This window comes from Prunus avium, chromosome 8, assembly GCF_965620075.1.
Source record: "Prunus avium chromosome 8, drPruAviu1.hap1.1, whole genome shotgun sequence".
In the NCBI taxonomy this organism is placed as follows: domain Eukaryota; kingdom Viridiplantae; phylum Streptophyta; class Magnoliopsida; order Rosales; family Rosaceae; genus Prunus; species Prunus avium.
This window is the reverse complement of record NC_142291.1, coordinates 26,487,317-26,499,261: the sequence shown is the minus strand read 5'-3', so window position 1 is coordinate 26,499,261 and position 11,945 is coordinate 26,487,317. Positions and strand designations below refer to the sequence as shown.

General features: G+C 34.9%; 1 protein-coding gene across 1 annotated transcript; it reads left to right on the top strand.

The window, feature by feature from the left end:
* The first annotated feature begins 1,527 nt into the window (after positions 1-1,527).
* Positions 1,528-2,343, top strand: LOC110760590 (indole-3-acetic acid-induced protein ARG7). The gene has a single exon (XM_021962892.2). It carries the CDS (start codon positions 1,624-1,626, stop codon positions 2,074-2,076), a length of 453 nt encoding a protein of 150 aa, XP_021818584.1. The 5' UTR covers positions 1,528-1,623; the 3' UTR covers positions 2,077-2,343.
* The last annotated feature ends 9,602 nt before the right edge of the window (positions 2,344-11,945 follow it).

Below are 11,945 nucleotides of genomic sequence, written 5' to 3'. Positions count from 1 at the left end.
TTAAAACCAGTAGGTCGAACCGAATAAAACCAATTTCTTGATTCGGTTAAAATGAAACCATACTAAATAATTGTTTGTTTTTTTTTCCGCGTGCTCCCACAGAAAGATACATTGTCCTCATAGAGAGTTACAGAGCTGCCCTCATTGTCATCCATCTCTCGTCTTCTCTCACTTCGTCACTCTCTCATCATCCTCATGTCCCTCTTGGTCGTTTGTTTTTAATGTTGAAGAGGTCCCAATTTTGAGTGTCCCTCTCTTGTTGATAAAAGAAAAGGGAACAATTTAATTATATTGTTTCCCTTTATTATTATTTTTTTTTAAAAGAAGGAAGACTCCATTGTAATTGAATTTGACTTTGATGATTATGATATCCTTGGGGTAGATTTTTCCTTTCATTCCACTACATCAATGGAAAAATTACTTCATTTTCCTTCCAATGAGACTTGGAAACCTAGTTTCTAGTCCTTGGTCCCATCATAAAGCTCACAGACCCCTCTCCATGTTCCTTGACTGACCATACCCAAAAACACATCTGTTTTGTAACATTACTAAACACATTGCATCTGTTGGTTGGAAGACATTACTACCAAACTTAAAATGTTTTTTAGGGACAGAAACACAAACTGCTCTTTTCTCTTTTTGGTGCTTTACCAGAGAGAATCCAATTGAATATACCTGCTTGTTGGTCACATAACAACCCATGTCATGCTTCAAAGCTTCCAAAAGTAGTTTTATTTCATATTATTATTTTCTTGGGCTTTTCATATGTAGGGCATTCTAACATGACATAATATACAAAAATTCTTATTGAGCTTATTTAGAGAGAAAACCCTAAAATTAGTCACTTGTCACTTTCTAATTGGTTCTTAGTATGTTCAAATTTGTTAAGAAGCAATTAGAAAATGACGAGTGGCTAGCCTTTGTTTTTTTCACTCCAAATAGGTTTTATAAGGATTTTTGTATATTATGTCATGCTAAAATCGGTTTATCGGTAAAAACCTATATTTTCCTTTCTTTCTTATTTTTGGTAAATACCACAAGGTGTCTGAAGGAAGTACACTCGAAGAGTGGGATTAATCCCTGCTCGGGATTCAGCTTGCTCTGGCCACAAAGTACTTCCAACGAATTTCGAACATCTACCATTGAAAAATTAAGTAACACATCAGCTGAAAGTGGCAGTTTACCAACTGTACCACACTTGTGATTATATTTTCCTTTCTTATTGCACATTGTACATTACTCGTACTTTTTTTTCATAAATTAATTTTTCCTTTACGCCGCCAATCAAGCAAAACATTTATTTATTTGGTGAGTAGAGCCAATAAAGCATTATCTATCTCCAAATAAATGAGGGGCACATCTATCAAGAAACTAAAGATTAGCAAAACTAAATCCCATGTTATCATCTCAACTTTTTTGTCTACCCCGTCACATGGCCTTGACAACAACTTAAACACCCACAATCTCGAAATTATCTCCAACTCCAGGGGCATTTCTCTTCCCCCCAATCCATATAATACCTCCCCCCCGGCAATTCTCATACCCCCACCCATTTACACTTTTTTCTCTCAAGCCAAGACTTATTTTTCCCACACTTTCTCACTACCCTCACTTTCCCGGAAAATGTCACCAGCGATCAGCAAATGCAACAAAATCCGACGCATTGTGAGAATCCGTCAAATGCTACAAAGCTGGCACAAGAAGGCCCGCCTCACGGCGGCACGTGGGCCGTCCGACGTCCCCGCAGGACACGTGGCGGTCTGCGTGGGGAGCAGCTGCAGGCGGTTTATCGTGCGCGCGACGTACCTGAACCACCCCATCTTCCAGAAGCTCCTAGTACAAGCCGAGGAGGAGTACGGCTTCGCCAACCAAGGGCCCTTGACTATCCCGTGCGACGAGTCGTTTTTCGAGGAGGTTCTCCGGGTCGTGGCCCGGTCCGAGTCAAGTAACTCCGGGCGGTTCTTAAGCTTCGATGATCTCCAGAGACGCTGCCACGTGGATGTTTTGAGTCAGCTTGAATATTTGGGTGAATCTCGGCCGTTGCTTCACGGCCTTGCTGATAAATCAGTATGTTAGCTGTGGATTTTGAGTGGGTCGAGTTGAGACGACTCAGCTGAGTTTCCGAGTTGCATGGGCTGCTCACTTCTAGCTAACTAGTGACTACAAATATGAGTTAACTAATTATTTTTTATTTATTTTTGGGTAAAGATAGAAAATTTTTTTTTTTTTTTTTTTTTTTTTGAGATGTGGTTAATATTTGTGTAATATTGTCAACTTTGGGAAGTGAAGTAATTGTAGAATTTCAGGACAGAAATATTCAAACAAAATGTTTGTTGTGATTAATTCCATCATTTGCGACATTATATTTTCATTTAATTACTTTTATGTGCAAAAAAAATAAAAAACTTTATATTCTATTTTAATACTCGAAAGCACTTAATTTTTGTTTTTCTAATGTTCTTAACATATTCGTACTTAAAGATCTGTATTTTTCTTGTGTTCTTTCCTTTTTTAAATTTTGGCGGAGAAATTTTTAAAATCTACTCATTTTTCGGATGCACTGTCATGATCTAATTGTTCTTCAGGTACGCCGTTGCAATTTAATTGTTCTGCAGGTATACCATCATTATCCACTTATTCTTCAGGTATATTGTCACGATTTACTTGTTCTAAGAAAATTTAGATAATGTGCGATCACCAACCAACGTAGATTAGTACTTATTTTGTGGTTGACAAAGAAGTGATGAATGCGGCATAGGGAGCAATTATTTTGTTTATCATGTTTTCTCGTTTTTGGAAATGGAATTTGGAAACGGGAAACATAATTTTGTTGTTTTTTCCAACTTAAAGAGTAATTCTGAAATCGTTTGTGTGTTTCCTTCCATTTAGCCCACCAAATGCATATTTGCTTATTTTCATTCTTCGAAAACAAAAAACGACCCTTAAAAAGGCATGTTCTGTGGCAATCCAGGCCATGGCATCGGTGTGACCATCAATCATGGCCTTTGTTTGTCATGATTATGGCAAGGCTCTAGAATTTAATTTAATTTTCTTAATCTTCTCCCTTACAACAATTTATTACACTAATAAAAAAGGTAAGACAACATGAGGGACCACCAAAAAGAGAAGCACTCATTGAAGATTTTGATCCAACTATTATACCGTTTATTAGTGTTTTTGAAAGGACTAAAAGTAGTTTAAGATAAACACACTTTTAAATTAGTGCTTTATTAGGAAGTATTTTCAAGCGGTTTTTAAAAAAGCACTTTTTTGTTGTTTAAAGTTAAAAATTCCGAAATATTGCTCAGTCAAGAAAGTGAGTCCGGCCTCTTAGGTCCCATTTATGATTGCTCCTTTTTTTTTTTTTTTTTCACTAAAAACATGTTTTACTTTAAAGTTAAGCAGTTTAAGGTGTTTGGTAAAAATAAAATATCCTGATTATTTAAAAACAGTGGCCTTTTGACAACTGCTTTTAAAAGCAGGCTCGAAGCAGAGATGAGCCTTTAATGAATTTTTTAATTCCCAAAATATCATCATTCATTTTTAAAAATGACACCACCTCCACCTCCACATCCAACTCCACCACCACCTTCACCACCTTCACCACCTCCACCACTACCACTGCCACCCCCACCACATCCTCTTCTGCCACTAGCACCACCTCCTCCACCTACACCACCACCACCACCTCCACCTTCATTACCACTACCATCACCTCCACCACCACCTCTTTCACCACCACCTTCACCTCCATCTCTTTCACCACCACCACATGATTAGTGCATAATACTTTCAACATAATGTCTATTTTAATAATTATTCACAGTTACAACAGTTTTACATCAATATTTATCAAACGGTTTTGACACTACTTTTTCTACTAACAACACTTTAAAAATATTGTTTATCAAACATGGAGCTGCTTGACTTCATAGCTAATTATTTTCAAAGCACATCAAAAGCAACTTTTTTTAAAAGTGACAACAATCCCGAACTAGCCCTTACACCTAAGTTTGAATCTCCCTCCTCATAAACTAAATAAATTTAAAATAATATATCATTGTATTAATAAACCAAAATTTTTTAAACCTCAATGTAATAATGTCACCTAGATTGAAAGACCAAAAAAACAAAGTTGAGCTAAATGGTTTGGTTTATTTTTGTTTGAAGTTTTCTTTATTATGAGTTAGGAGTTACCTAAAAAATGTTGACTTTTAGGAGTCAAGATAAGGTATTAGGCTCAAAAGAGAGAGAGAAAAAAAATGAGGCAAGAAATATGGAAAGCGTAAAAAGGGTCGAGGTAGGGTCCTACCAACATGTGGAAAAAGAGAGCAAATGTTTGAAATTGGTAGCACTTTGTGTAAGTGCTATTACCAATCATGCTTGGTAAAGTCGTCATCAAAACAACAACGGCAACCTTATCCTTTTATCTAAAACCCATCGCATTCGAAGAGGAGTAACTTAAACACATTCTTAGAACTGACAACATGAAATGTGTTCTTAGAATTGACAACATGAAATGTGTCAACTAATATTTCATTATCATGATCGAGGCGGGCTTGAAAATTTTGAAAAACTATCCAATTAATTATCCAACTGTTCAAGTCGATTGATTGCAAAATATAGTATGACTCTATGAGAACCAAGTGTTTGATCAACTTGATCTATTGATGGCTATATTGAGGGGTTACAATGACGAATGACGAAGTTCAACCAGATTAGATAGCCTACTAAATGTTAAATTTCAAAGAGATAGGTCATCGGTCCATTACTAGTAATACCGATATTATTCACAACTTAACCGACTACAAAGCCCAGTAGGTGTAGTCAATCATCCGATGTGGAACTTATATTCTTCAACACGCCCCCTCACGTGTGACCACCACATACTGGGTTACACGTGGAGTCAAGCCCACGTGTGACCACCACATACTGGATCACACATGGAGCCAAGCCTACATCGGTATAGGTGGTGGCTCCGTATTGCTCGATCTCTTGTATTGCTGGACCCACCACCTAAACGACCCGCTCTCATCTGTATGGGTGGTGTTTCCGTATTGTTGGATCCACCACCTGGGCCCTAGGCTATGATAGTATGTTAAATTTCAAAGAGATGGGTCATCGACCAACTACTAATAACACTGATACTATTCCCAACTTAACCACCTACAAAGTCCAATAGGTGTCGTCAAATCATTCGATATGAGACTTATATTCTTCAACACGCCCTTCACGTGTGACCATCACATACTGGGTCACACGTGAAGCCAAGCCCATGTGTGACCACCACATATTGGATCACACGTGGAGCCAAGCCCACATCGGTATAGGTGGTGTCTCCGTATTGCTAGGCCTCCTTATTGTTGGATCTCTTGTATTGCTGGACCCACCACCTAAATGACCCGCTCTCATCCGTATGGATGGTGTTTTCGTATTGCTGAATCCACCACCTGAGTCCTAGGCTCTGATACCATGTTAAATTTCAAAGAGACGGGTCATCGGCTCACTACTAACAATACCGATATTGTCCTCAATTTAACCACCTACAAGTTCCATATCACAAAAAACTTCGATGTTAGGAATGGAATCATTTATTATAAGTTGTATTTTATTTAGTCAATCATTTAATATGGAACTTGTATTCTTCAACACTAAAGACCCACTCATTGTAACTGCTCATTATAGCATCACTGCAATATAGAGGACCTTTAAATGCATACTTTAAGTCATGATGCATGAGTTATGAGACTCAGGACCACCCTAACCTAGTTTGGTCCTATTGCTAGAAGAAAGCTCAAACAAAAACTAGTTGGAATCTTTGTGGATCTAATTTCTTGCAATCAGCATATGAATTGGGCCAAAAACCATAGAGAATTTTATTTCTTAATGAATACTTTAACTCATGCAAGTTGGGCCTTCCTTTGTCTCACTATGCCTAGCATTTTGTGGTTTATTTTCCGAAATGGGTTTATTTTTTGTTTAAAGACTTTTCAAATAGGAGACCTCGTAATTTCACAAGACCTTTTTTTTTGGGTAAGTACTATGAGGTGTGTTGTGTAGATACAGCTGCACCAAAATGGATTAAGCTGCATCCTCAACTTGTGATACTCGCAAGTGCACGAGCCGTTCGGTAGTATAGCGTATGTAAGTGTGAGGTCGATCCCACGAGGATTGGTGATTGAATGATCCCATTCATTTTCCCTACACAAAACAGAAATGAAAAAGAAAGGAAATAAATAAAACAAGGAAGAAAGAAAATAACTAACTCAAGTAGATAAGTTCCCAAGTTCAATTTAGATTAATGGATTGGTTCTAGCTAAAGTATGATTAAGCCATGGTGTGTGGTCATAACCTTGTGTTCCTAATTCCCTAATTTGATCATTTGTTGTCTAACCTAAAATTAAGCATTAGGAACCCATTAAGCATAGAAGAACAATTTAAACAACCAAGCATGTATCTAATCCCTGTTGTCGAATGTCCATACATACTCTTCCTATTCATAGTTCAATTCGAATTAAAGCATGGTGTCTACTCTTAATTCAAACCAAGATAGCTAACATGCAAGCCTAAATGGTGATCAATCATTCAAACTAGCATATTAACTTATAAGCATAATGAATAAGAACAAAAACCATAATTGAAACTTGGAAACTAATCAAACTTGAGACTTAAGAAATAATGTACATAAGGAAAAGTAAAGTAGAACTAAGAAATACTTAAGCAGAATTTCAGCACAAATATTTCATTACTACAATTGAAAACTAGAAGATGAAACTAAGAGAATTTGAGGGAGAGAAGGGAAGGGAGCTCTAGAGAAGTGTTTGAGAGCTCCCCCCCTTGGGGTGTGTTTACAAGCTTAGAGAACTTCCCTATTTATAGGCCTAGGGGAAGTGAAAATCTGAATTCAATATGGCTAATGCATACAACACTTGTTTTATAAAATCTGAAATGGTTGATGCACTTGTATTAGAAAATCTAAATTGGGTGATGCACTTGTATTAGAAAATCTTGAATTGGTTGATGCACTTCACCAATAGATCCCACCAGCAGCCCTAGCTCATCTTCATGTCACCATGACCAAGCTTCCAACCAGAAATGATAGCTCATACCTAGCTCACCATGACCAAGCATCCAACCAGCACATGCTGAGGTCAGCATGACCAGCAACTTCAAGGGCTTACAACTTAGGCTTCTCTTAATCAAATTAGGACTTTAAGCACTCGAAATTGAAGTTCAGAATGTCTTCTTTCCAGCCATATGTTATTTGGGCCAATCCAAGGTCGGAGGAAGAAGTTAAGGCCAAAACAAATTGCTAACTCATTTTCCGCGCTGATAAGATCCATCCTGAGCATGGTTCTGTGTTTGCTAGGTAACGGACTCCAGATTTATTCAATGGGGCTGAATTTTGGATATGTTATAGTACACACCCATTGGAACAACTTTCATGAAGAATGCGGCCTCATCCGAGCTGTGTAGGTTGCTGAAACAAAGCTTGCAATGTGACCTACGGAACTGGACTGGCAGGGGGCTGTAGCCAAAATGAGTTTGTCATTAAGCTCTTCTTCCCTTCATCCAAATTAGGCCTTAACATGCTTGAATTGCATGAATTATGCTCTCTTGCTCTATTGGCCTACAAAACACACAAAGGGAGGCAAATCACTTAGAAATCTAGGAAACTAAGCAAAAGAAGTAAGTAAATAGGGCATGTATATGTATGAAATTATGAGCTTAACAAGGTGTCCGTGCCAATTTGCGCGCACCTCAATTAATCCTCACTCACGGAATTGAGCTTGACGCTGGCCAACAGATGTAGCAACTGCTGGGACTCGAGTTGGGAAATTTGGAAAAAGGGGAAGAAAAAAAACAAATATTTAGGAGAACCAAAACTGCAGATGTTGGCAGAAGTATTGCATACTCTTAAATCTAGTTAAAATTCCAACCCACCAATAATTCATGATGTGGAAAAGAAATGAACATGTGTCATTAGTGGTCAAAATGTTAAAACTTTTTATTCTTTGTAAAAGTCACATTAGCCTTTTGGAAACACATCACATAGATCACGATTAAGGTCTAAAATATCAATGGTTTTGGAAATATCGGTAGTCAAAAAACACAAATTTCGATGGAAATATCAGGATATTAACAATATCGATAAAAATTGAATAAAAACCACTGAAATTGTAAAAAAAAAACTTGAAATTTTTTCTTGAAACTTTGGAGGATGTTTATTTAGTCAATTATATATTATTTTATTACAAAAAATTGGAAGGAATGCATTGCATGATGGGTTTAACTGATTTAAGTTGATCATATAGCGAGTTGACAAACATTGCGAGTGTAAAAAATATGTAGTAATTAATGAAAGAAGATTAAACAAACCATAATTATTTATTTATAATGATTTACTACAATATTTTACACTTTTGCATGGTAAGATACAAGTGACTTAGTACCACATAGAGTTTCTATAAGGTTCAAATTTGAGTTATTTACACTAACACCTCATGAGGTTTTCGGCTTTTTCATAAAACTCCTTGAGGTTTTAGAAATTACAAGAACACCCCCTGAGGTTTTAAATTGGTTTCACAAAACTCCTTTTCCTTGATTTTTCATCCAAAGATTGATGATTTTTATACAAAAAAAACTCCAAATGACAAAGTTGGCCTTTGAGATTAGATTGCATATACTTCATTGAGGTTAATTTTGTCATTTGCATAAGCTTTTTTTCTTTTTCAGTGGAATCATCAATTTTTGGACAAATAATCAACAAAAAAGGGTTTTGTGAAAACAAACAGAAACCTCAGGGGGCATTCATTTAATTTTTGAGAGCTAAGAAGGTTTTGTGAAAACACAAGAAACCTCAGGGATTGTTGGTGTAAATAACTCTTCAAATTTTTCATTGTTTTCATCATCTCGATATTATCGATATTATAGCGATATTTCGGCCAAATGTTGCTGAAGTGTGAGAGAAATTATCAACATAGATATTTTCTGATATAATCGATATTTATACGATATGTGTATGGATACATTCCAAAATATCTTTGATTCGAAAAAACGATAATATCCTTGCTATTTCGTTGATATTATTGATATTTTAGACTATGATCATGATCAATAGTTGAACTATTGAACATTTGAATACTCTTAAAATACTAGACACATGTTTGCTTTTATTTTTTATATTAGAAAACTGGCATATAAAAGATTTCAACTTACGATTTCCTTCAACAGAATAGACACTAAATATTTCATAAACTAAACGGTCATATCTTTTCTTTTCAAGTTGTCGTTTTTTGAGTTTTTCTTTCCATAAATTAGTCAAATTTATAATAGTTTAGACTATCTCTTGTATTTGAAAAAAGTGTCGATTTTTATTATATTACAGATGTATTAAATTGTGACTTGTTACAGAATGATAAAATTTGCACGCGTGAGAGAGTTGGAGGACGGCAAAAACTAAAAGACATGTTGAAGAACTAAAATGAATTGGAGAATAAATTCAATAGTAAATTGAGTTGAGACCCATAAAATTCATTTTAAATCTCCTACAACCCTTCTCTTTATTTTTCTATTTAAAATACCCAATTTTTTCAAATAATACCCGATGACTAGGATCCAACTAAGCAAGTTACCAAATATAACTTAAAATCTTATTTATTGTATTTTTTGAATTCCAAAACTACCCCTATTTATAAGTTAATGTGTTATGGGGGGTGTAACTAATGACACACGTTGAATTTGGAAAGATATCCAAATCGTTGTAATGGATGTAGGAATTAATTTAGAAACTTATTTGAAATTAAATATTAAATTCAACATTAACGTATTAGTAATCTATAGGTGATTAACGTTTTGGTTTATTTAATAAAAAAATTATGTTGTTTTCCTTTTATGAATTATACGACTAGTAATCTATTTTATTATAGTTTTATGAACAATAGTGTACATTCTAATTATGTTGAAAAATAATTTGATAATATATTTATTGTTTTTAATTTTTTTTTTTAAATGAACCTATTTTTTCTCTAAATAAAGGACCTATTACTTGTTTTATGAAAAATAATCATCTTTTTATTTTTTGTTTTATGGGAATAATTTTTTTTAAATGAACCTATTTTTTCTCTCCAAATAATGTAACTTTTTTTTTCTCTAATAATATACCTAGTATAATGGACCTATTTTTTTCGCTAAATGTTGTATCTATTTTTTTTCTCTAAATAATGTACCTATTTCTTGTTTTATGAAAAATAATTTGATAATCTATTTATTTTTTGTTTTATGAATTTTTTTTAAATGAACCTTTTTCTCTCTCTAAATAATGTACCTATTTTTTTCTCTCTAATAATGTATACCTATTAAAACAATTTACCTAGTATAATGAACTTATTTTTTTCTTCTAAATAATGTACCTATTTTTATTTTATAAAAAATGTGCACAAATTTCAATTATACAATGTACCTATTTTCTATAAATTATTGTGTACCTATTTTTAATTTATGAAAAATGTACGAAAATTTTAATTACAAAGTAATTGACCTAGTTTTTTTTAAAATTTTTGGTAAATAATATACCTATATTTTTATACGTATATATTTATATTTATATTTTTCATATGTACATTATTGGATATGTAATTTACATATTTTGTTTTTGATTTTCAATTTTAGGGGGAGATATGTTAGAGGGAATGGCAACCAAAAGAAATGGGGTGATTGATTTGCTATTAATAGAGAGTTTTAATTACAATTATGGCAGTTAATGAAATGTTTGGAATAAATTATAAATAAAATATGAAGTCTGTTCCTATATTTATAAAATGATGAGTATATATCTAGAAAATAGAAATTGAAAGAGCCTATATTGGACAAGCCCTAAATTCAAAGACTATTCTTTGCATTGTATGATCGATGCATGGTAACATACGCACACACTGTCAAAGGACTATCATGCACGTGGTGAGCAGGTTACGTTCCACTTGTTTTAACATGTGCGGGCCACGTGTGGGGCCCTCAGTAACGTGCTACTCATACCCCCAGGGACCCACAGGAGATATCCTATCATTACCCACCAGCCAGGACCACAAATACATTGACAACAACAACTTCAATCTCATATTTACCGTTTGAGAAAGCGTTGGAGCAGGTGACATTATCATTGCCCGTGGAGTAAAGGGAGGATGACTAGAACCACCAAGTACAGGGGGCGTCGTACTTTTGGTGATATAAAACCAGTTTTGTCCCTTCTCTTCTCTCTCTCTCTGTGGCCTCAAAGCCTTTGGTAGTCTGAGAAGGTGGTTGGGACAATTATGGCAAAAGAAGGAAAGAATATTGTTTTTTTTCGAAAATGACATAATTGACATTGCCACGCCAACTTGGTAAAAGGGGGACCAAGATATATACACCAAGTAACATTTGCATGGTGTTCTTCTGTCACTTATCCTAGCAGAACTATCGTCTAAACTTACTTAACTTCGGAGTTATGATGAGTTGTAGAGGACGGGAGTTGGTATGAATTGAACAGAAACACCAAAACCTGTTAATGAGTTGGGATCCCGTCTCCCTTGAAACTAAGAAATGAGAGATGAGAGTGGAGGCTAAAAGCTATGGGGTGAAAGTGTGGAATCATCGTCGGTCCTCATTTTAATTTTAAATAAAAATGAGGAATACCCAAGAACATTTTCTTTTTAACTATTTCTTTCTTAGGCTATTTTTCTCAACTCTCTCTCCCATTTGACTCTTTTTCTTCAATGTTCAAGAATTTATGTGTGAAAAATGAAAACCCTAATTCCTAATCAATGGAAGAGACTCAAAATCATATAGTCAGATAGAACTCATATTGAGAGTATGCATAAAAAATTCAATCTCATATAACTTTAGTGAAAGAACGCTTAACTCCATACACCGACTCAACAACAGAATTTTACTCTCGTCTTCCCTTTCAA